At 44.3% G+C, this 20,628-nt stretch overlaps 2 protein-coding genes across 3 annotated transcripts in view; one reads left to right on the top strand and one right to left on the bottom strand.

Moving 5' to 3' along the window:
- onecut3b (one cut homeobox 3b) overlaps nucleotides 1-4,455 on the top strand; it is a 27,337-nt gene extending 22,882 nt beyond the window's left edge. The window contains exon 2 of the mRNA XM_071361140.1: nucleotides 2,214-4,455. Within this exon, the coding sequence (XP_071217241.1) occupies nucleotides 2,214-2,599 (386 nt within the window). The 3' untranslated portion in view covers nucleotides 2,600-4,455. The remainder of the gene's footprint in view (nucleotides 1-2,213) is intronic.
- A 5,144-nt stretch (nucleotides 4,456-9,599) lies between these two features.
- Nucleotides 9,600-20,628, bottom strand: part of LOC139550316 (leucine-rich repeat and immunoglobulin-like domain-containing nogo receptor-interacting protein 3) — a 91,681-nt gene continuing 80,652 nt past the window's right edge. For both annotated transcript variants that reach the window (XM_071361139.1, XM_071361138.1), the window contains one exon: nucleotides 9,600-20,559. In XM_071361139.1, coding sequence (XP_071217240.1) covers nucleotides 19,987-20,559 — 573 coding nt within the window. In that variant the 3' untranslated portion in view covers nucleotides 9,600-19,986. The remainder of the gene's footprint in view (nucleotides 20,560-20,628) is intronic.

Here is a 20,628-nt window from a genome sequence, read left to right as displayed (position 1 = left end):
ACGGTCCAGTATATCCTGCGCCGGCTCTACGCACTGTGTCCACAGCGCGCCTTCACAGTCCAGTACGTCCTGTGCCTCCTCCCCGCACTCGCCCTGAGGTGTGTGTCACCAGCCCGGTGCCACTTGTACCGGCCCCACGCATCAGGCCTCCAGTGCGCCTCCCCATTCCAGAGCTTCCGGCGACAGTTCCCAGTCCAGAGCTCCGGCGACAGTTCCCAGTCCAGAGCTTCCAGTAACAGTTCCCCGTCCAGAGCTTCCGGCGACAGTTCCCAGTCCAGAGCTTCCGGCGACAGTTCCCAGTCCAGAGCTTCCGGCGACAATTTCCAGTCCAGAGCTTCCGGCGACGTTTCACAGTCCGGAACCTCCAACGACGGTCCACAGTCCGGAACCTCCTGAGACGGTCCACAGTCCGGAACCTCCTGAGACGGTCCACAGTCCGGAACCTCCTGAGACGGCCACAGTCCGGAACCTCCTGAGACGGTCCGCAGTCCGGAACCTCTTGAGACGGTCCGCAGTCCGGAACCTCCTGAGACGGTCCGCAGTCCGGAACCTCCTGAGACGGTCGGCAGTCTAGAGCCTCCAGCGACGGTCGGCAGTCCGGAACCTCCAGAGACGGTCGGCAGTCCGGAGCCTCTAGCGACGGTCGGCAGTCCGGAGCATCCAGCGACGGTCGGCAGTCCGGAGCCTCTAGCGACGGTCGGCAGTCCGGAGCATCCAGCGACGGTCGGCAGTCCGGTGCCTCCAGCGACAGTCTGCGGTCCAGAGCCTCCAGCGAGGGTTCCCAGTCCGGAGCCTCCAGCGACGGTTCCCAGTCCGGAGCCTTCTGCGATGATCTACGGTTCGGAGTCCCCGGCAACGATCTACGTCCGGAGTCCCCGGCGACGATCCACGGTCCGGAGCCTCCGGCGACGATCCACGGTCCGGAGTCCCCGGCGACGATCTACGGTCCGGTTCCCCCGGCAACGATCTACGGTCCGGTTCCCCCGGCGACGATCTACGGTCCGGTTCCCCCGGCGACGATCTACGGTCCGGTTCCTCTGGCAACGATCCACAGTCCGGAGCTTCCGGCGACGATCCATGGTCCGATTCCACGGAGGCGGAGCGATCAGCGAGCGGAGTGGGGTCTACGCCCCGAACCGGAGCAGCCACCGAGGCTAGATGCCCACCCGGACCCTCCCTCATAGAGTCAGGTTTTGCGGCCGGAGTCCGCACCTTTGGGGGGGGTACTGTCACGCCTTGACCTTAGAGAGCCTTTTTATTTCTCTATTTGGTTAGGTCAGGGTGTGATTTGGGTGGGCAATCTAGTATTCCTATTTCTTTGTTTGGCCTGGTATGGTTCCCAATCAGAGGCAGCTGTCTATCGTTGTCTCTGATTGGGGATCATACTTAGGCAGCCTATTTTCCCACCTTAGGTTGTGGGATCTTGTTTTTGCATAGTTGCTGTCTAGCCCTGCAGAACGTTACGTTCGGTTTTGTATTTTGTTGTTTTGTCGGAGTACAATATTAAAAATCATGAACACTTTCCACGCTGCGCTTTGGTCTCATTCATCTAACGACGGACGTAACAGAATGTGAAACTGAACATACTTAAAGAGACCGCAAAGAACTCTGGGTTTTATTATTTATTATTGGCCTTGTTTCAGGGCGGAGCTCATTACAATAATACTATATTGTTAATTTTTACATTTATAATTAGTTCATTTTGTAGACACTCTTATCACACCATAGTGCCATCATAATTCTAATACCAATGAAGGCTGAACTGCTATAATAAATGGTATGGAAAAGTAATTTGAAAATACTAATTACAGCTCTCAAAATTATCTTTGTTACAACAAATATTGGATTGTAGTTCAGCCCAGTGCAATTCAAATGACAAAATACTCAGAAGTAACTGAAATAGATATTTCAAATACACAGAACAGAAATACTGCTCATCTCTGCCTGCATCCATCCTTTAATTATGTCCCCCCCACTTACTCCATCCCTCCTTTAATTATCTCCTCCCCACTTACTCTTTCCCTCCCTCTCTTCACCCCCTCTCCATTTCATGTAGGAGGTTCCTGTTTGAGATATACTTTTGTATATTATCAATATTGCCAGTAAAATGAGGGCCAAATTCAACAATATGGGCAAATGCTCTTGGAAAAGCTTGGAAGACAGGAGGAAACTAAACTCTCCCCCTCCCTTCTCCCCGTCTTCTTCCTCTGCAGCCTGTAAGCGGAAGGAGCAGGACCAGGGTCGTGAGAGGAACCTGGTCCCCAAGAAACAGCGGTTGGTATTCACGGACCTGCAGCGCCGCACGCTGGCGGCCATCTTTAGGGAGAACCGCCGTCCATCCAAGGAGATGCAGATCACCATCAGCCATCAGCTAGGCCTGGAGCTCTCCACCGTTTCCAACTTCTTCATGAACGCTCGCCGACGCTGCCACGCCGACCGCTGGGGGTCCACTGGAGGCGCAGAGGGGAACGAGCACGCGGGTGTGCACGGGAGCGTGCACGGGCACGGTCATATGCACGCTCATGGGAACAACAACAACGCCGGTTTATCCCCGGCACAACCGGGCACCTCCTCTGCTACCACCTTCTCCAAGGCCTGAGAGGGAGGGGAAGAGGGTGGGAGAGGATGGAGGGAACTAAAGCAGGGGTCACTGACCCTGGTGGTCCTGGAGGGCTGTAGTGTGTGCATGCTTTTTTTCCAGCCCAGCACTAACACACCTGATTCATCTACTGAGTTGAATCAGAAGTATATGACCATTGGTCTGAAGGTGTTCTCTTTTTGTGCTGAATCTCGCCCTTTACTCTATTTACTTTTGTCTGTCAGAAATCAACGAGAAACCAATGGGTCTGGGGAGGATGTATTGGTATCCCAAATTATCCTCAGACACTTTAGTTTGAGCAAATCTGTCAGTAAACCAAAGGAAAAACGATCCAGAGAAATTCTGAGGGTCGGTTCAAATCTAAAATAGCTAAGATCAGTTAGGCCCACAGAATCGCTTTCTCTCTCTTTTGGGATTGATCGGTCCACAAGCTTAAGTTTTTGACTAATGGACCAAGCAAATACACCAAAGACAAGCCCATGGTAATAGACCTGACTGCACAACATCAGTGGCCATGTGTGTGAAAAAGGCAAGGATAAACATGCAGACATGTTCTCTTGTTCTCTGCTCAGTCAGAAAAACACACCTTTCACTGTTTGTGTGTGTGTATGTTCTGTACATGCATGTATGCTTGCATGTGTGTGTGTGTACAATTCCACTCCAGGGGGTGTAATTTCTGAGCAGCAATCTGTTTTCTGCAGTGCAAGTGCAACAGTGCTACCTGCTGGTCGTTACATCACACTGTTGAGTGTTTCTGTGTGACAGGAGTAGGCAAATCATTTTTATCAGAGCGCATGGTCGGGGAGCAGGAACACAGTTATAATAATTTGTACGCTGCAAATTGACCACAACTAAGCCCAAAAAGAGATTGTATTTGAAAATAACAATAATTTCATTCCTTGATTACATTGAGACATGCATGATCACGTCTAATCTTTTATTCGTTGGAATAATTTGGAGCAGACGTCCTAAATTAAAGTAATTTTTTGCTGAATTCCTTGTGATTTGACAGTATTTTTGACCAAATGCTAAAATCCCCCAAAATTATGATTATTATGTTTTACTAAAAACTTTGGCGGGGCAAAAGAAATCACTCACTGCCCAGTTTTGGCCCGTGGGCCGCCTGTTGCCTACCCCTGCTGTCTGACACCACATTTCAAAAGTCTACCCGTCTCCGCTCCTTCATCTGCACTGATATAAGACCTAGACAGGTGAAAGCCAAATGCCAGAAGATCAGTCATTACACTGTTTCACCTATCCTGCACTTTCAGACCAGAGCAGATGAAGGAGCGGTTTGAGACATACACACACACACAGCCTGAGCTGCTTTGTTTTTGGAACAGAGGACATGTCTCAAGACTATCATCCATAATCATCTTTTGATGTTGATTTGATTAAGGTTCCATTTTTATGTATGGCTGTTAACTATGTAGCTACTGGAGGGTATGTTTAGGTACCAAAGAGTAACAATCAAATGGGAATCATCTGGACCTTATTGAGTGTCCTATCAAGGTAACGGGAGGAGATTGCCCTGCTCTAGTGGCCAAACCCAAGGGTCAAACTTCACAATATGATATGAGTGCCAATGACGTTTACCCTTTTATGATAATCAGAGAGAGCAGGTGTAGCTCCCTCACTTACCACGCCCCCTTGTGGGCAGCCAGTGCCATAGCAACCAACACATCATTCTAGATCCCCTTATAGAGAGGAATTGGACGGGAAGATGTGGCCATTCCATACCTCAGAACAATGGATTCATGGATATGATCAAAACTAACCAGAACATCATGAAAATGAACTGTAAATAAACTATTTCCTTCAAGCTTCCTCTCCTCTCCTCTCCTCTCCTCTCCTCTCCTCTCCTCTCCTCTCCTCTCCTCTCCTCTCCTCTCCTCTCCTCTCCTCTCCTCTCCTCTCCTCTCCTCTCCTCTCCTCTCTCCTCCCTCCTCTCTTTCTTCTTCTTTCTCTCTATAATATTGATGCGGGTAAAAAGTAGTACTATAGTCACAAAGTTTCTCTGTTGTGACTACTGTGCTCTGTTGTGCTGAAACTGGAAACAAGCACCTTGTTGACAAAACAGAAAATATAAAAGACCAAAAAATAATAATCAACATGGAAAAAGACTGATCATTCTCAAGGGAAACAAACACAAAATTATGACTGTGCATATTTGTGAATACTTGTGTGATGAAGTAGATTGACTCCTAGCTGGACTTCCCGAAGGACTTGTTTATGACCTCTGAACTTTCACCCCTGAACTGGACCGCCCCCTGCATTCCTCTCTGCTGAAAGCTCCAATGATGGGGCACCGCGTTGGGTGGAGGAAGGGGTGATGATGTCACTTTCTCTTTAACCTTTAACCTCTCATTTCCTGTTGGAGAGGTTTCATGGGGGACATACTGTAAAAGGCAGGAACCAGGAAGATAAATATTTTTGGGGGGTTACTGTGGAAACCGACCTTGGAAATCCTTTTCCTTCCACTTGTGTAGCATCTTCTAGCGGGCGATAATCATATTTAAGGTGGAGATGCGGACAGGGACCATGGGGGGTGTAGAGACGGTTTCACTCAGAGGCAGAGAAGAGACAGGTGACTAAGAGAGATTTGTAGGTTTGTAGCGAGGATGTTAAAAGCGTTGCGTTCAAATCCAAAGTGAAGCTGAGACATGATGTATACCTCACACAATAGAGTGGACTGTGACACAGCCACGGATACCAAAGATACTTCAGCTGCCAGTCTGACGCTAGACCCAGGACTCAAACCTAACACAAACACACACACACACACACACACACACACACACACACACACACACACACACACACACACACACACACACACACACACACACACACACACACACACACACACACACACACACACACACACACACACACACACACACACACACACACCCTAAATCATAATCCCGCACACAGAGCATTTGGACTGCATACTGACCACAGGGAGGTGGTAGGTACAGTATATGCAGACAGAGTTGAGTGCCTTTCTCCTTCAACCATGGGTTAGAGTGCTCTGAACACACACATGACCAAACAGTCATGCACAGAAGTACAAACCTGCACACACACTCTCTCTCTCGCACACACACCTCATTATTCGCATGCCAAGGTTAAGGGGGCACATACAGGGTGGAAAGGGGGGGAGGGGGTGGGCAACAATTCACATTGAAATTCAAAAAGCACTTTTGTTTTGTATATTTTACTAGACCTGCTTCTATTGTTCAATACTAAACCAAATGATTACATGGGTCATCGAATGAGATACATTTTTACATGGGTGGTGTTGGTTTGATCAACATAGACCATGTGTTTGTGCGTGTGTGTGTGTGTGCCTGTGCTTGCAAGTGTGTGTGTGTGTGCGCTTGTGCTTGCAAGTGTGTGTGTGTGTGTGTGTGTGTGTGTGTGTGTGTGTGTGTGTGTGTGTGTGTGTGTGTGTGTGTGTGTGTGTGTGTGTGTGTGTGTGTGTGTGTGTGTGTGTGTGTGTGTGCATGCAGTGGGGTGTTAATGTGCAGCAGGCCCCAGGTATGTAATAGAGGTGATAGAGTTGTGTTTATATTCTGTCACACACACACTCCTACCAGAGATATTTTGATGTCACGGGAGTGTGGTGTGTTTGCTTCCAAAATCACACCCTCAGATCCCTCTCTATCATTGACTAGCATTGGGGTAAATCAATGGCCAATCACCTACTCCCAAAACCACAGTGTTCCACCCTACTCCACTCTAACCCTCTTCATCTATCCCCTGTCCCGGCTGGCGTCACGACTAGGCAGGCACGTGTAGACAATTCATCCTGATATACCTCAAATCTTTAATGTAAAGGTTACGTAGTGAAACAATAACAACAATGTTATTAGCAATGAGAGTCATCAGTCACTGCTAAAATAAGTGTTTTTCTTTATGGATAGTGTGTTCTAGAAACCCTTTGATAAGTGTTTTTCTTTATGGACAGTGTGTTCTAGAAGCCTTTTGACTGTTTGTTTTCTTTATGGACAGTGTGTACTAGAAGCCTTTCTACTGTTTGTTTTCTTTATGGACAGTGTGTACTAGAAGCCTTTCTACTGTTTGTTTTCTTTATGGACAGTGTGTTCTAGAAACCTTTTGAATGTTTGTTTTCTTTATGGAAGTGTGTTCTAGAAGCCTTTCTTCTGTCTGTTTTCTTTATGGATAGTGTGTTCTAGAAGCCTTTTGACTGTTTGTTTTCTTTATGCACAGTGTGTTCGAGAAGCCTTTTGACTGTTTGATATGGTTTGTCAATTTATTTATTCTCAATCTCATGAATTCCTCTGTATGCTGTCATGAGGGAAAAACGTATTGACTCTGACTAATGGGATAGGTAAAGGAGAATGTGGGAAAGACAGAAAAATCATCCTGGGAGGGGGGTGTATAGAAGTGTGGTAGGGCTGAGGGGAAAGGAGGTAGTGTGGTAGGTCTGAGGAAAAGGGAGGTAGTGTGGTAGTTCTGTAGGTCTGAGGGGGAGTGTGGTAGTGTGTAAGAGTTGTAGGGTCAATTATAAGGGAGGTAGAGTGGGTTTTAGGCCAGGGGGAAAGGATGGTGAAAGGGTTCTAGTGTGTGGGGAAGGGTGGTAGGTTGTAAGAAATCTAGGGTATAGGTGTGTAGGTTATGTTTGGAGGAAAACGTCAAGGTACAGGACTAAAGAAAGGAAACCAATAAAGGATAGTAAAAAAACTTTATTTAAAAACCAAAGATGACATGACACATTGTGGGATAAATAATGTTCCTTTTTTGTCTTTCTTATTGTTTCTTAAAAACAACAGTCCTGCTGTGTGTGTTCAGTTGATCCCCATATTAAAAACAAACACAAACAACGCCCCAGAGCACCTCTGTTGTCAGGGGCGACGCAATCTATTATTTTATGCATGGATATTATATAACTGTATAGAAACTGTAGGATGAACTGTACTCCCGGGTAAAGGGAGGGGAGAAAAGGAAAGAGCCTGGGGCTGGAAAAGAGAGGTGAAGAGAGAGGGCTGATGCCATCTGATGTTTTATTTGGGCTTGTTATTTGGTTTGTGCTGGTTGTATGTGTGTAGTGGAGGTGTTCTCTCCTCATCACTCATTCTGTCTTTCCCCCTGGTCGTTGTGGATGTAACCCTGTCCTGATGTGTGCTAGTGAGGGATGCTGGTGATCTTCTGGTCTTTTCTCCGTACTATTCCTGTTTGTATTACCCTTCATTTGACCTGTGTGTATTGTATTGTATGTGCATTCGTTGCTTATTTCATGTTGTTGGTTGGAAGGCACCCGTGTGTATCTCTCATACCAGAACTGTCCTGAAGCAGTGCCCTGGGTGCCTGACTGTTTCTGCATTCAACACAGGTAAGATAAAGTGTTGGCTAATACAGAAATGGACTAGCACCCTGGCTACTGAAACAGGCTCATGAATGTTGTGGAGGGTTGACTCTCCACCTCCAGTGAGGAAGAGAGGCCCAGCGCTCTCTCAGTCAGCTCCAGTGCAAAATGTTCTCTCCCTCTTCCCTTACCTGTCAATCAATCAGAACCAAGTGTCTTTGTGATGGTAGAAGACAATCAATTTCCAATAAAGAGAAGAGAAAAGGAGAGAAGGAGAGAAAAGATAGAGGGATAAGGAAAGGCAGGCAGAGAACAGCTAAAGAGGAAAGATGGAAGGATATGAGGAGGAATGTCTCTCTGTGTGTGGCCCCTCCCCTTTAACCTTCAACCTTTAGGAAAGACCTCTACCGTGGAGGCCAAGGTGCCAGGGATTCTCCCCAAGGAGAACCTGATTGGTTAACTGGACTTTTAATCGAAGATGTTTATCAAATGCCCAAACACACACATACACTAACACGTGCACACACACACACACACACACACACGTGCACACACACACACACACGTGCACACACACACACACACACACACACACACACACACACACACACACACACACACACACACACACACACACACACACACACACACACACACACACACACACACACACACACACACACACACACAAATAACCTGAGAGTCATTCCCCTCTCTATCCCACAGTAGCTTTTAGAGCCTGTGCAGTTACTCATGATGTTGGCCTGCTGAGACCCTTAATGAGTAATAACTGTAACAGAAAATAAAGTAAGTGGAAAACCAGTATGGGTAAACTGTGTGTTTTGAGTAATTAAATAAAGAAACAAACAATTGGATAGCAGTTTATCTTTGATTTTCATTTACATTAGAGATACATTTGAAAATGTTTTCTGTCAATGCAACACATTTTAATTTATTATAGAGTTTTCTGGCTTGTTTAGGCCTTATTGATATTGGACGAAATATTGATTCAATTGTAAAGTGAAGTACTTTTTGCAGGGATCTTCTTGCAGGGATCTTTTTGAAGGGATCTTTTTGAAGGGATCTTCTTATAGGGATCTTTTTGAAGGGATCTTCTTGCAGGGATCTTTTTGCAGATATCTTTTTGCAGATATCTTTTTGCAGGGATCTTTTTGCAGGGATCTTTTTGCAGGGATCCTTTTGCAGGGATCTTGCATGCCATCTGTAGTTGATGTTTCAGAATTTAGATGCACATATAGAGGATAGAGGTCCTTATCCTATAATAATATTATACAGATGTAGGATCTTAATTTGATCACTCTTTTGTCGCAGAGAATTTTCCTGCATAGCAGGAAATGCAAACCTGTAGTGTATCTGAGTTTTAAAAAGGCTTCTAAAGTTTGTAATTTCCACTTTGAAATTTCAGACTTAATTTGCCCTAACAAAAAATGTATCACCCCCTACAAAAATGTATATTTATTATAATCCACATAATAATGTCCTGTTGCTGCAGGATTATTTTCCTGCTGTAGCAAACTGGTTCAAATTGAGATCCTACATCTGTACCCTCTAGTGGCAAACTACCAGAATGATCAGCCATATATCGTGTGTTAGTGTGAATTCATATTGAGTCACACAGACAGGCGAAAAAGAGAGAGGAGACTGATGTAACAGTGTAACAACATGCTTTTATGACAAAAAGAGTTCCTCTTTCACAAGACAGACAGTATAAAACACTTATACAAATAAAAAAGACCCCAGATACTTGAGAGACAGATATACAGTGCATTCGGAAAGTATTCAGACCCCTTGGCTTTTTCCACATCTTGTTACATTACAGTCTTATTCTGAAATGGATTAAATGTTTTTTTCCCTCATCAATTTACACACAGTACCCCATAATGAAAAAGCGAAAACAGATTTTTTTTTAAATGTTTGCAAATTTAATACAAATACAAAATACAAAAAACAGAAATACCTTATTTACATAAGTATTAAGAGCCTTTGCTATGAGACTCGAAATTGAGGTCAGGTGCATCTTGTTTCCATTGATCATCCTTGATATGTTTCTACAACTTGATTGGAGTCCACCTGTGGTAAATTCAATTGATTGGACATGATTTGGAAAGGCACACACTTGGTTATATAAGCTTCCACAGTTGACAGTGCATTTCAGAGCAAAAACCAAGTCATGGGAAGTGTACCAAAAAATGTCTGCAAAGTTGCAGGTCCCCAAGAACACAGTGGCCTCCGACATTCTTAAATGGAAGAAGTTTGGAACCCCCAAGACTCTTGCTAGAGCTGGTCGCCCGGCCAAACTGAGTAATCAGGGGAGAAGGGCCTTGGTCAGGGAGGTGAACAAGAACCTGATGGTCACTCTGACAGAGCTCCATAGTTCCTCTCTGGAGATGGGAGAACCTTCCAGAAGGACAACCATCTCTGCAGCCCTCCACCAATCAGGCCTTTATGGTGGAGAGGCCAGACGGAAGCCACTCCCCAGTAAAAGGCACATGACAGCCCCCTTGGAGTTTGCCAAAAGGCACCTAAAGGACTGTCAGACCATGAGAAACAAGATTCTCTAGTCTGATGAAACCAAGATTGAACTCTTTGGCCTGTATGCCAAGCGTCACGTCTGGAGGAAACCTGGCACCATCCTCACGGCGAAGCATGGTGGTGGCAGCCTCATGCTATGGGGATGTTTTTCAGCGGCAGGGACTGGGAGTCTAGTCAGGATCGAGGGAAAGATTAATGGAGCAAAATAGAGAGAGATCCTTGATGAAAACCTGTTCCAGAGCGCTGAAGACCTCAGACTGGGGCGAAGGTTCACCTTCCAACAGGACAATGACCCTAAGCACACAGCCAAGACAACGCAGGAGTGCCTTTGGGACAAGTCTATGAATGTCCTTGAGTGGCCCAGCCAGAGCCCAGACTTGAACCCGATCAAATATCTCTGGAGAGACCTGAAAATAGCTGTACAGCGACGCTTCCCATCCAACCTGACAGAGCTTGAGAGGCTCTGCAGAGAAGAATGGGAGAAATTCCCCAAATACAGGTGTGCCAAGCATGTAGCATCATACCCAATAAGTCTAGAGGCTGTAATCGTTGCCAAAGGTTCTTCAATAAAGTACTGAGTAAAGGGTCTGAATACTTATGTACATTTTATATTTCCGTTTTTTATTTTTATTTATTTATTTGCAAAAATTTCAAAAAACCTGTTTTTGAATTTTCGTTGTGGGGTATTGTGTGTAGACCGATAAGGGAGAAACAAAGGTTTAATCATTTTTAGAATAAGGCTGTAACGTAACAAAATGTGGAAAAAGGGAAGGGGTCTGAATACTTTCCGATAGCACTGTATATACTGTATATTATACCTCTCCTACAAGTCATCACCAAGTTGCTATGCGACTGGGTGAAATGGATTGGACCCTTGGAGAAGGAACACTAGAATATTACAAAGACTTCCTATCTCCTACACAACCACACCTACAGTATTTACACATAATCAACAGTCATTTTCCTCTGTCAGACATGGCAGAAGAGGTCTACAGATAAGATCACGTAATATGGCTAATATTGAATATGTACAGTTCTGTCCTGCAAAGCCAAGGGTTCAAGGACTATTTTTAGTAGGAAGTGGAATACCGTTTTGAATTTGAGACTCCAGTGAATTAGAATTGTGATTTTGAGATTAGAACCTTTTGCCTGTAACTGTGTGTGTGTCACTGGGCGAGCCTTTTGGTGGAGCGACATGGCTCGGCACCCATTCCTAGGTTTCTCCACTATTATTTAGAACAACAATGCAACAAATAAAACCACAGAAGAAAGTAAAAAGATTCCAAATTTCATAGCGAGGTGATAATGTCAGGATGCAGCGAAGCTTTACTATTTACTGTACCATTCAACAGTGGTTGAATAAAGACTTTACTACAATGAAACAAACAAATAGAGAGAAACAGAGAAGCCACAATGTGTGTGTTTTTCATATGGTCTCAAGGTGCTCCACACAACAACCTGAAATGGTGGTTCTTTGATAAGGTTGCCCAGTGACAGCTTGGGAAGGTCCACCGTGGGACCTCAGAGAGTTGTCTCTACACAAATGAAAATAATAAAGAATAGGGAAGAATCTCAGGAATCTCTATGGTGGTCCCATGGTGGGAGATTGACTGTTGTTGTACAGAGAGAATTAATTCCCTATTTAACCTTTGTTATGAGTGGGAGAGAATTGGTCAGCTCAAGACCTGGTTGAGGGACAGTATGTTCCTGGCACCGTCTCGTTTGAATTAAAATGACACCATATTCACTTTTTTCATTATACTGGAGATTAGAAACCTAGGAAGGAGTGACGGCCAGGTCAGGGAGTGCCATATCCTTCCTCTCACGCCTGATATTTTCTGGGGGTCATGAGTTATGAATCCTATATTTACAGAGCATTGATTTGTGAGTCATGAAAAGTAGACAAAGTCAAAAGGGGTGAATGGAAAGTTGAAACACCACAATGGTCCCGCAAAAACAAAAGATTCCTTTAGTCCTTGATTTACAAAATATAAAACCTTTCAAGATACACAAAGTATACATGCTCAGATGTACTGTGAGATCAAAATCATTAGAAGAAAAAGTCTCTCCATATTCAGCTACAGGGGAGTATCGGCTGCTGAGGACAGGAGTCTGGTTTTTATGGCAGTTGGTTACACCCAGTCCTATGGCTAGCATCTATGGCACACATTTCTCTCCCTACCAATGCAATTCAGTGGTTGGCAAGACCAGGTATATTATAGGCATGCATAGATCAAACCTGCTAAACTCATTAAAAAAAAAGAAGTTTTGCTTGAAAAAGAAATGATCCATCTCTTCAGAGGAATCATCAGTCTTACAGAAGCGTAATACAGTGTTACATATTGAAATGGTTATTCATGTTTGCTATCATTACTATTGGAACCCGAGGGGGTCAGAAAAGTGTTGAACTTTTTAAACACTAACAGACAGTCTGAGCTACAGTCAATGGAGCCAACGCAGCATCTGTGTTTCATATATACATCTCTCTCAGGTCTACAGGCTTAGAATCACAGTTATGATGGCAAATAACCAACGCTAAATTGAATGAATGTTTTATCAGTCAGATATCAAACCAGTAAAATACTGACTTGCCAAGCTAACCGTCAATTGGTTTTCCATGATAGTGTTTGGTCATGGGTAATCATCTGAGATCCAGTGCAGGCAGAAATGCTCCCATCAATAACGGTAGTTTGTGAACATGGTCAACACATGTAATCTGCTATGCCCCATTTCACCACCAGGGGTCAGTATGACCATATTGAAAGCGGGGTTACTGTCCACAGCAGTGTTCTGGTCAAGACCCGCCAGCCTTTATTGATGGAAATAATGATCATAGTAATAATAGATACATTTTATACAGCGCTTTTCAATACAGAAGGAATCTCAAAGTTGCTGTAACCTTCAGGGTTAAATATCAGAGTTCCAATTACATACTGACTCTTGTGGGTTCCTTAAAAAGAGTGGGTCTTTATTTCTTCAGGGAGTAGATAGTTTGAACCCTGTGTCCTGGTAAGGAAATAGAGACCGTGACAAATAATTGAGTCTCTGGAGAACATGGCTCTCTATAATGTAAAGAAAAGGGTCAGAGGAATTAACTTGTGAAGCCCAAATGTTCACCCAACCAGTTCTGCTTCTCTCCTTCTATCTGTTTCACTCTATCATATGTCATCCTCAGCTAGCCCAGTTAGTTCAATGATATCTGGAATGACAGGAGTCTAACGAATCCTTTGAAAATGCAGTCGACAGGTTGATTGAAGCTAAGGGCAATGGTAACATTAAAATTGTGTGAGGTGAGTGGTTAAAATACACTCATATCCTAGTTTATGTTGGCCCAAATAAGGACACACTGCAAATCCAATTCCTTTGATGTTTTAATAATGGGCTGGGGGGAAATGAATGCCACCGAAATCAAGGGCAGAAACCCGCTGCAACCCGCTTTCCCTAACCTTGGTGTAAAATAGAGACACGCACTTCAAAAATATTAAATTATTAAAATGTTGTAGCTGCTAATGATCCCCCTTTTATCTGAGTCTGGTTTTAGTTTCATTATCATCAGTGTATTCTCTGGGCCAAGCTTAGAGGGGTTTCCCATTGGGGGTATACCCTACAACAGGGGCTGCTGAAAATGGGACGTCTCGCCTCTCTGTCTCTCATGCACACACACACATGCATGCACACACTCTGCAGGGCAAGGACAAACTGGGGGAGGGAGGCAGGGGAGCGCTCAGCCTAGTTTCTCAAGACTTTCTCGAGACGAGACACTCGCTCAGTCACTCTGATGTCTCCCATTCTAGTCTCCCCCAGAAACATAAAAGGCAACGAGGACAGCCCACCTAGAACACTGAATTCTCAGTGTTCTATTCAGTTGAATAGGGAAAATAATGGGCAGTCCTTCCTTTGAACGTCATCCATTAGAAATAATTAGAATGTGCAGCATGCTCTGCAAAGGGTTAAATGAAGTGGTAACCTAGGAAACGAGTGCTCTAGTTCAGGTGGAGAGGTAGAGGGATGGAGATAGAGCAGGTTGAGAGAAGTTCAAAGGGTTCTCTATTTGAAGTGCACCAAATGAAGTACACTACAACTCTACTTCCTCGTACAGTCAAGGACCTCTGAAGGTCGAATGGATTTCATATGTATGCAAATGCTTATCTTCAAACCTGGACAGCATAGCAATACCTCCCAGGGTGAGAAAAATACAATTCCCCCTCAACAATACTCAATGAACAGGAGGCTAGCTAGAGATGTGCTTTGGTCTAGGATCAGAATGTTTTCAGTTCAGACCAGATTTCTGGACTGTTTGAACACTATTTCCCATCTTTACTCTTGTGGGTTAGTGACTCAGACAGAATATTGGTAGTGACGTTACATACAGTCTAGAGGTTTCTGTTACCAGATATATATCCCAGAATGCAGTGCGCAGTTAGAATGGAAGGTTCTAATCTAGAAGCTGGGGTAGGAGGGTTCCCAGAGAGGAACCAACGTTTCAGAGAACCTGGGTCACCCCTTACCATTATCTCAGTTGCACAAGTCCCTGCACCATGGTTGATATTATTACTCAGAGCAACAACTCAAAACACGACAACATCGAATCACCGACCACATAGAACAGGTGTCAACTACCACACAACCACACTGCAGCCTAGTTACTGTGAATGGGGACAACGAGGTCTGGGAATGAACTGATGAAGAAGAAGAAGAAGGAGGGAAAGATAACACAATTAAATACCTTTATCTAATCCCTACATCTGTGATTGACGTTTACACCATCACACCATCAACAACCACAACAGACGTTCCCAAAAAGGGGAATATTGGAAAACTACGAGAATGGAATGGGAAACATCCAGTGAGTTATTACTTTTGTTCTCAAGACCGGAGCAATGGGAGCAAAGATGAATTCTCACACGTCTCTTCTGGCAGAGAGAAAACCAGGCCAATTTCCTAATCTATTTCCATTCAGCTTCATTAAACTTTAATAAATACAGAACTATTTATCATCCCACAGTCCTTTGGTCGGCTTGTTCTACAGATGTACTGGAGGATGATTTCAGAGCCTTCAGAATTCATCTGATTTGAAAGCATTGTGAACTTGTGTCCTACACAAAGATCCTTCTAATTTCCTAAACATCTACATCATGGCAAATAGTTAACCCTCCACACACACACACACACACACACACACACACACACACACACACACACACACACACACACACACACACACACACACACACACACACACACACACACACACACACACACACACACACACACACACACACACACACACACACACACACACACACACACACACACACACACACACACACACACACACACGTGCACAAACCTTCAAGGTGGAATGAATGGAAGCTCCTCTAGGTATTGAGAACAGGACTAATCTCGCTGTTGGATGCCACAGAGTTCAAACGGTTAATGGTAAATGGTTTACGGAGAGCATCAACTGAGGTAACGCAAAAAGGAGGCTACTAAACGAATGAGAACAGAACACGTCATAATAAATACCACCGTACTCTCCTCTATACGATGCATATGGCGTGGGCAGGGTTCACACGACTTCATTTACATTTTTAGTTATCGGTCTCCAGCCAGGGACCCCTCCCATAGGAGGACCCAGTGGGGACGGGGGACGCACTGGGCTAGGGGGGCACAGACATTTGCGCACTGGCCGTCTCAGCGAAAGAGAAGAGTGGTTGTTTGTGGATGCAGTTCTAGTTATTATAGATCTGTAGTGTTGTGAGTGGTTATAGTGTGATGTGCTGTTCTAGTTATTATAGATATGTAGTGTTGTGAGTGGTACTAGTGTGATGTGCAGTTCTAGTTATTATAGATCTGTAGTGTTGTGAGTGGTTATAGTGTGATGTGCTGTTCTAGTTATTATAGATCTGTAGTGTTGTGAGTGGTTATAGTGTGATGTGCAGTTCTAGTTATTATAGATCTGTAGTGTTGTGAGTGGTAATAGTGTGATGTGCAGTTCTAGTTATTATAGATCTGTAGTGTTGTGAGTGGTTATAGTGTGATGTGCTGTTCTAGTTATTATAGATCTGTAGTGTTGTGAGTGGTTATAGTGTGATGTGCAGTTCTATTTATTATAGATCTGTAGTGTTGTGAGTGGTAATAGTGTGATGTGCAGTTCTAGTTATTATAGATCTGTAGTGTTGTGAGTGGTTATAGTGTGATGTGCTGTTCTAGTTATTATAGATCTGTAGTGTTGTGAGTGGTTATAGTGTGATGTGCAGTTCTAGTTATTATAGATCTGTAGTGTTGTGAGTGGTTATAGTGTGATGTGCATTTCTAGTTATTATAGATCTGTAGTGTTTTGAGTGGTTATAGTGTGATGTGCAGTTCTAGTTATTATAGATCTGTAGTGTTGTGAGTGGTTATAGTGTGATGTGCATTTCTAGTTATTATAGATCTGTAGTGTTGTGAGTGGTAATAGTGTGATGGGCTGTTCTAGTTATTATAGATCTGTAGTGTTGTGAGTGGTAATAGTGTGATGTGCTGTTCTATTTATTATAGATCTGTAGTGTTGTGAGTGGTAATAGTGTGATGTCTCACTATCTATCTGACTGACTGTGGCACTCTGCCAGCCAAACTACAGCAGATGGTCTTATGATCACTCTGATAGCTCACAAGACGGTAACGGTAATAACAACAATCATTATACTAGTGGATGTATCATCCATTGTAGGATATGAAAACTAACAGCACTAATCTAATTTAACGCTATGGCTTTGTAATGAAAACTGTACATTAGTTGCTTCATACAGGATTTGTGTTTCTACATGCAGTGTTGCTGGAATGTTGTAATGTCAACGATGTGTGTGCGTCAGAATAGGTGTCTGTGTGTGTGTGTTTGCGCTTGCCATGTATATGACTTTGTGTTCACCTGAGAAAAGGTCCTATGCATGTGTAAATGAGTGTGAGCCTTTGTGAAGGTGAGTCTGTTCTGTACAGTATATGACTCTCAGTGTGAACCTTTGTGAAGGTGAGTCTGTTCTGTACAGTACAGTATATGACTCTCAGTGTGAACCTTTGTGAAGGTGAGTCTGTTCTGTACAGTACAGTATATGACTCTCAGTGTGAACCTTTGTGAAGGTGAGTCTGTTCTGTACAGTACAGTATATGACTCTCAGTGTGAACCTTTGTGAAGGTGAGTCTGTTCTGTACAGTACAGTATATGACTCTCAGTGTGAACCTTTGTGAAGGTGAGTCTGTTCTGTACAGTACAGTATATGACTCTCAGTGTGAACCTTTGTGAAGGTGAGTCTGTTCTGTACAGTACAGTATATGACTCTCAGTGTGAACCTTTGTGAAGGTGAGTCTGTTCTGTACAGTACATGACTCTCAGTGTGTTCTGACTTCCAGGCTGCTCCCCCTGGCAGCTCTGTGGAGGTCAGTTCTTTTCCCATCACAGCCCAGGGCAGTAGGAGAGAGCAGTGTAAGAGTGAGGTTAGAGAAGTGAGGCTTAGGCTCCTCCCATCCACCTTTCTCTTCCCACGTCCCTCCCTACTGGCAGTGGTAGGGTAGTACTATTAGTGGAAGGTTGGAAAGAGGAGACATGGACATACTCCCTCTCCACTCGTCCCACAGTCCCCACATCTCCCCCTGCCCTGGGCGGTGTTGGTTGTCATGGTTACCATGTGGCCCCATGCCCGCTGGGCTTGGCTTTCCAAGCAAACCCTTGGGGCATCAGGCCGTCATGGCAACCGTCGGCCAGTGCGCTTGGTCCAACTCACACAGCCAACCTCGTCGCAAACGGTCACTTCTGAAAGTGAAGTGGGCCAAATTAAAATTTTCAGAATATATTTTATTTTGATGTGTATATGATGTGGTATTCAAAAACAGATCGGCCAAAGTGTCTTCTGATATTTTTTCCCCATAAATGTTATTAGGTCAAATGATTGAAATAGGTGTCATGTGTTTATCGGGAGGGGCCTTGATGGTGTCTTATAAATGTGACAATTGAAATCATATCCCAAATGTCTTACAAAGACGGCTTGTTTTTATTCAATATTGTAATCTTATTACTATACAACGTACTCTAAATTGCAATACTTACATGCTATTGCAATATTTCTGGGAAACGCAGAATTTAAGGAAGCAAGACTACAAATGCTGTGATTAGTTGATAGCCATGTCTCTCCATGGGCTATGATGAAAGGGACTACAGCTACAACCAGACATTACTTTTTATAGCAGATTAGGAGAGCGTTTTATCTAACCTTAACTTCTGGTCATGGCTGTACTCCCTCTAGTCAGAACTATGCCCTGTGTGCAATGACCACTACAAGTGCATAGCTTCCAGGAAGTCCTTTTCACTTTCTGTGAGAGAGGCATAACTATGATCATTCCACAGCACAGTAATCACCCAATAAGAGATCACACTAAATTCTTAACTTCTATCATTCTTATCAAGCTAAATGGTAATGTTATATTGTTTTCTCCAGAATACCACTTTAGTGATCTGGTTGAACCCTTATCAAGCTCACTAGCTAGGTTTCCATTCAATTAGCGACAGATTTTCAAGCGAATATTCTAAAATCTGCAAAAAAAACTATATGTACATTTTCTCACCAGAGATGTGTTTCCATCAAATTGACTTGTTGAGGATAAAAGGCTGTGTGTGATGAAGTAGCGCACATAAAAACTACTTTTGCAGTTAAATTCCCATGTTTTCCATCGCATTTTTAACTCTAATGATGGTTTTCTCATCCCCAAAAATATGCGTTATATAGCGTGTATTAGTACTTGCGCTCTAGCCAACAGCTCGCAGATACAATGTGGGTATAGCCTACATGATGAGATTATTATGGACGAAAGAGTGAGATTATTTTTTATTTGTCAAACAGCAGCCAAGCATCGATCATCATGTCACCAGAATAAGACCCTCAATATTTAATGGAAAGGAGCATCAAGCTCATCACTGTGCACTTTCACCACCCTGTGAAGTTCATCATCATTTATAATTTATTTCATCTGTAGCCTAATAAACTGCGTTCTTTCCTGACGAGTAGTACTGGGAGGACCACACAACATGTCATTGCGTGACTCAGACACAAAAGATCCCACCTCATCTAGCGTATTTAGTTTTGTCTACATTTGGAAATTTTGAAACCAACAAATGTTCTGTTTCCATCAGGCCTGGCATGACATTTTTTATCCGACATGTACTTTACTCGCATAAACGGGTTGGATGGAAACCTGGTTAATGACTATGTTATATTTGTCTGAAAATATAAACAGAACGTTGTACCACGAGCTGAGTAAAACCAGTAGGAGGCCGTGAGGTCAAAGGTCATCATGTTTTTTTCCACTCAAACCGAATCTGGTCCTGGTGAATACCAGCCATGTGTGAATACTGTATGCATTTTATTTTTATTTCTTTATTTACTCTGCGATTCAGCGCTATGTGTGTCTTGTCAAACACGTTTCCAGGACGTGCTTATGCCTCCCCCGAGTGACCCCTGGCTGCGTTGTATCATATCATCTTCATGTTGAATTTCCGGGCCCCTCCGGCGCCACCCACCGCCGCCGGCCCCTCGGCCTTCCGGAAAGGGGTCTCGACGGTGAAGTTGTTCTTACGCTGACCCCGCCCCCGGCTCCATGCAAACAACAACAGGAAACAGAAGAGCACCACGCCCAGGAAGGTGATGCAGCCCATCGCTGTGGAGACCAGTATGGTGGTCAGGTCCAGGGTGAACTTGAGGAAGACGCGAGTGCTATTCAGGTTTGTGTCGTTGAAGAAGTCGCCGCCGTACATCGAGCGGTTGGCGAAGAAGGCCGACGAGGCATCCAGCGGCGCGCCCCGGACCGTGAGCATCGCAAAGTAAGTGTCATTTCCCCCGGCATTGCTGGCGATGCACATGTAGGTGCCGCTGTCGGTGACCTGGGCATAGCGGATCTCCAACGTCCCTCCTGGGAGGACGGTGATGCGGCCATTGCTCTTGGCTGTGATTAGTCGGCGCTGAGGGGAGATCCACATGATGTTGGGGGCGGGCTCTCCCACGGCACTGCAGAGGAAACTCACTGGCTGGCCCTCACGAGCCGTCACCTTGGAGGAATCAATGGATAAATGAATTAATGAATTAAGCATTAGGTATAAAACTGAAACAGGCATCGA

The sequence above is a fragment of the Salvelinus alpinus genome, chromosome 23, assembly GCF_045679555.1.
Source record: "Salvelinus alpinus chromosome 23, SLU_Salpinus.1, whole genome shotgun sequence".
Taxonomy (NCBI): domain Eukaryota; kingdom Metazoa; phylum Chordata; class Actinopteri; order Salmoniformes; family Salmonidae; genus Salvelinus; species Salvelinus alpinus.
The sequence above is the reverse complement of the archived record's forward strand: the minus strand, read 5'-3'. Positions and strand labels throughout refer to the sequence as shown.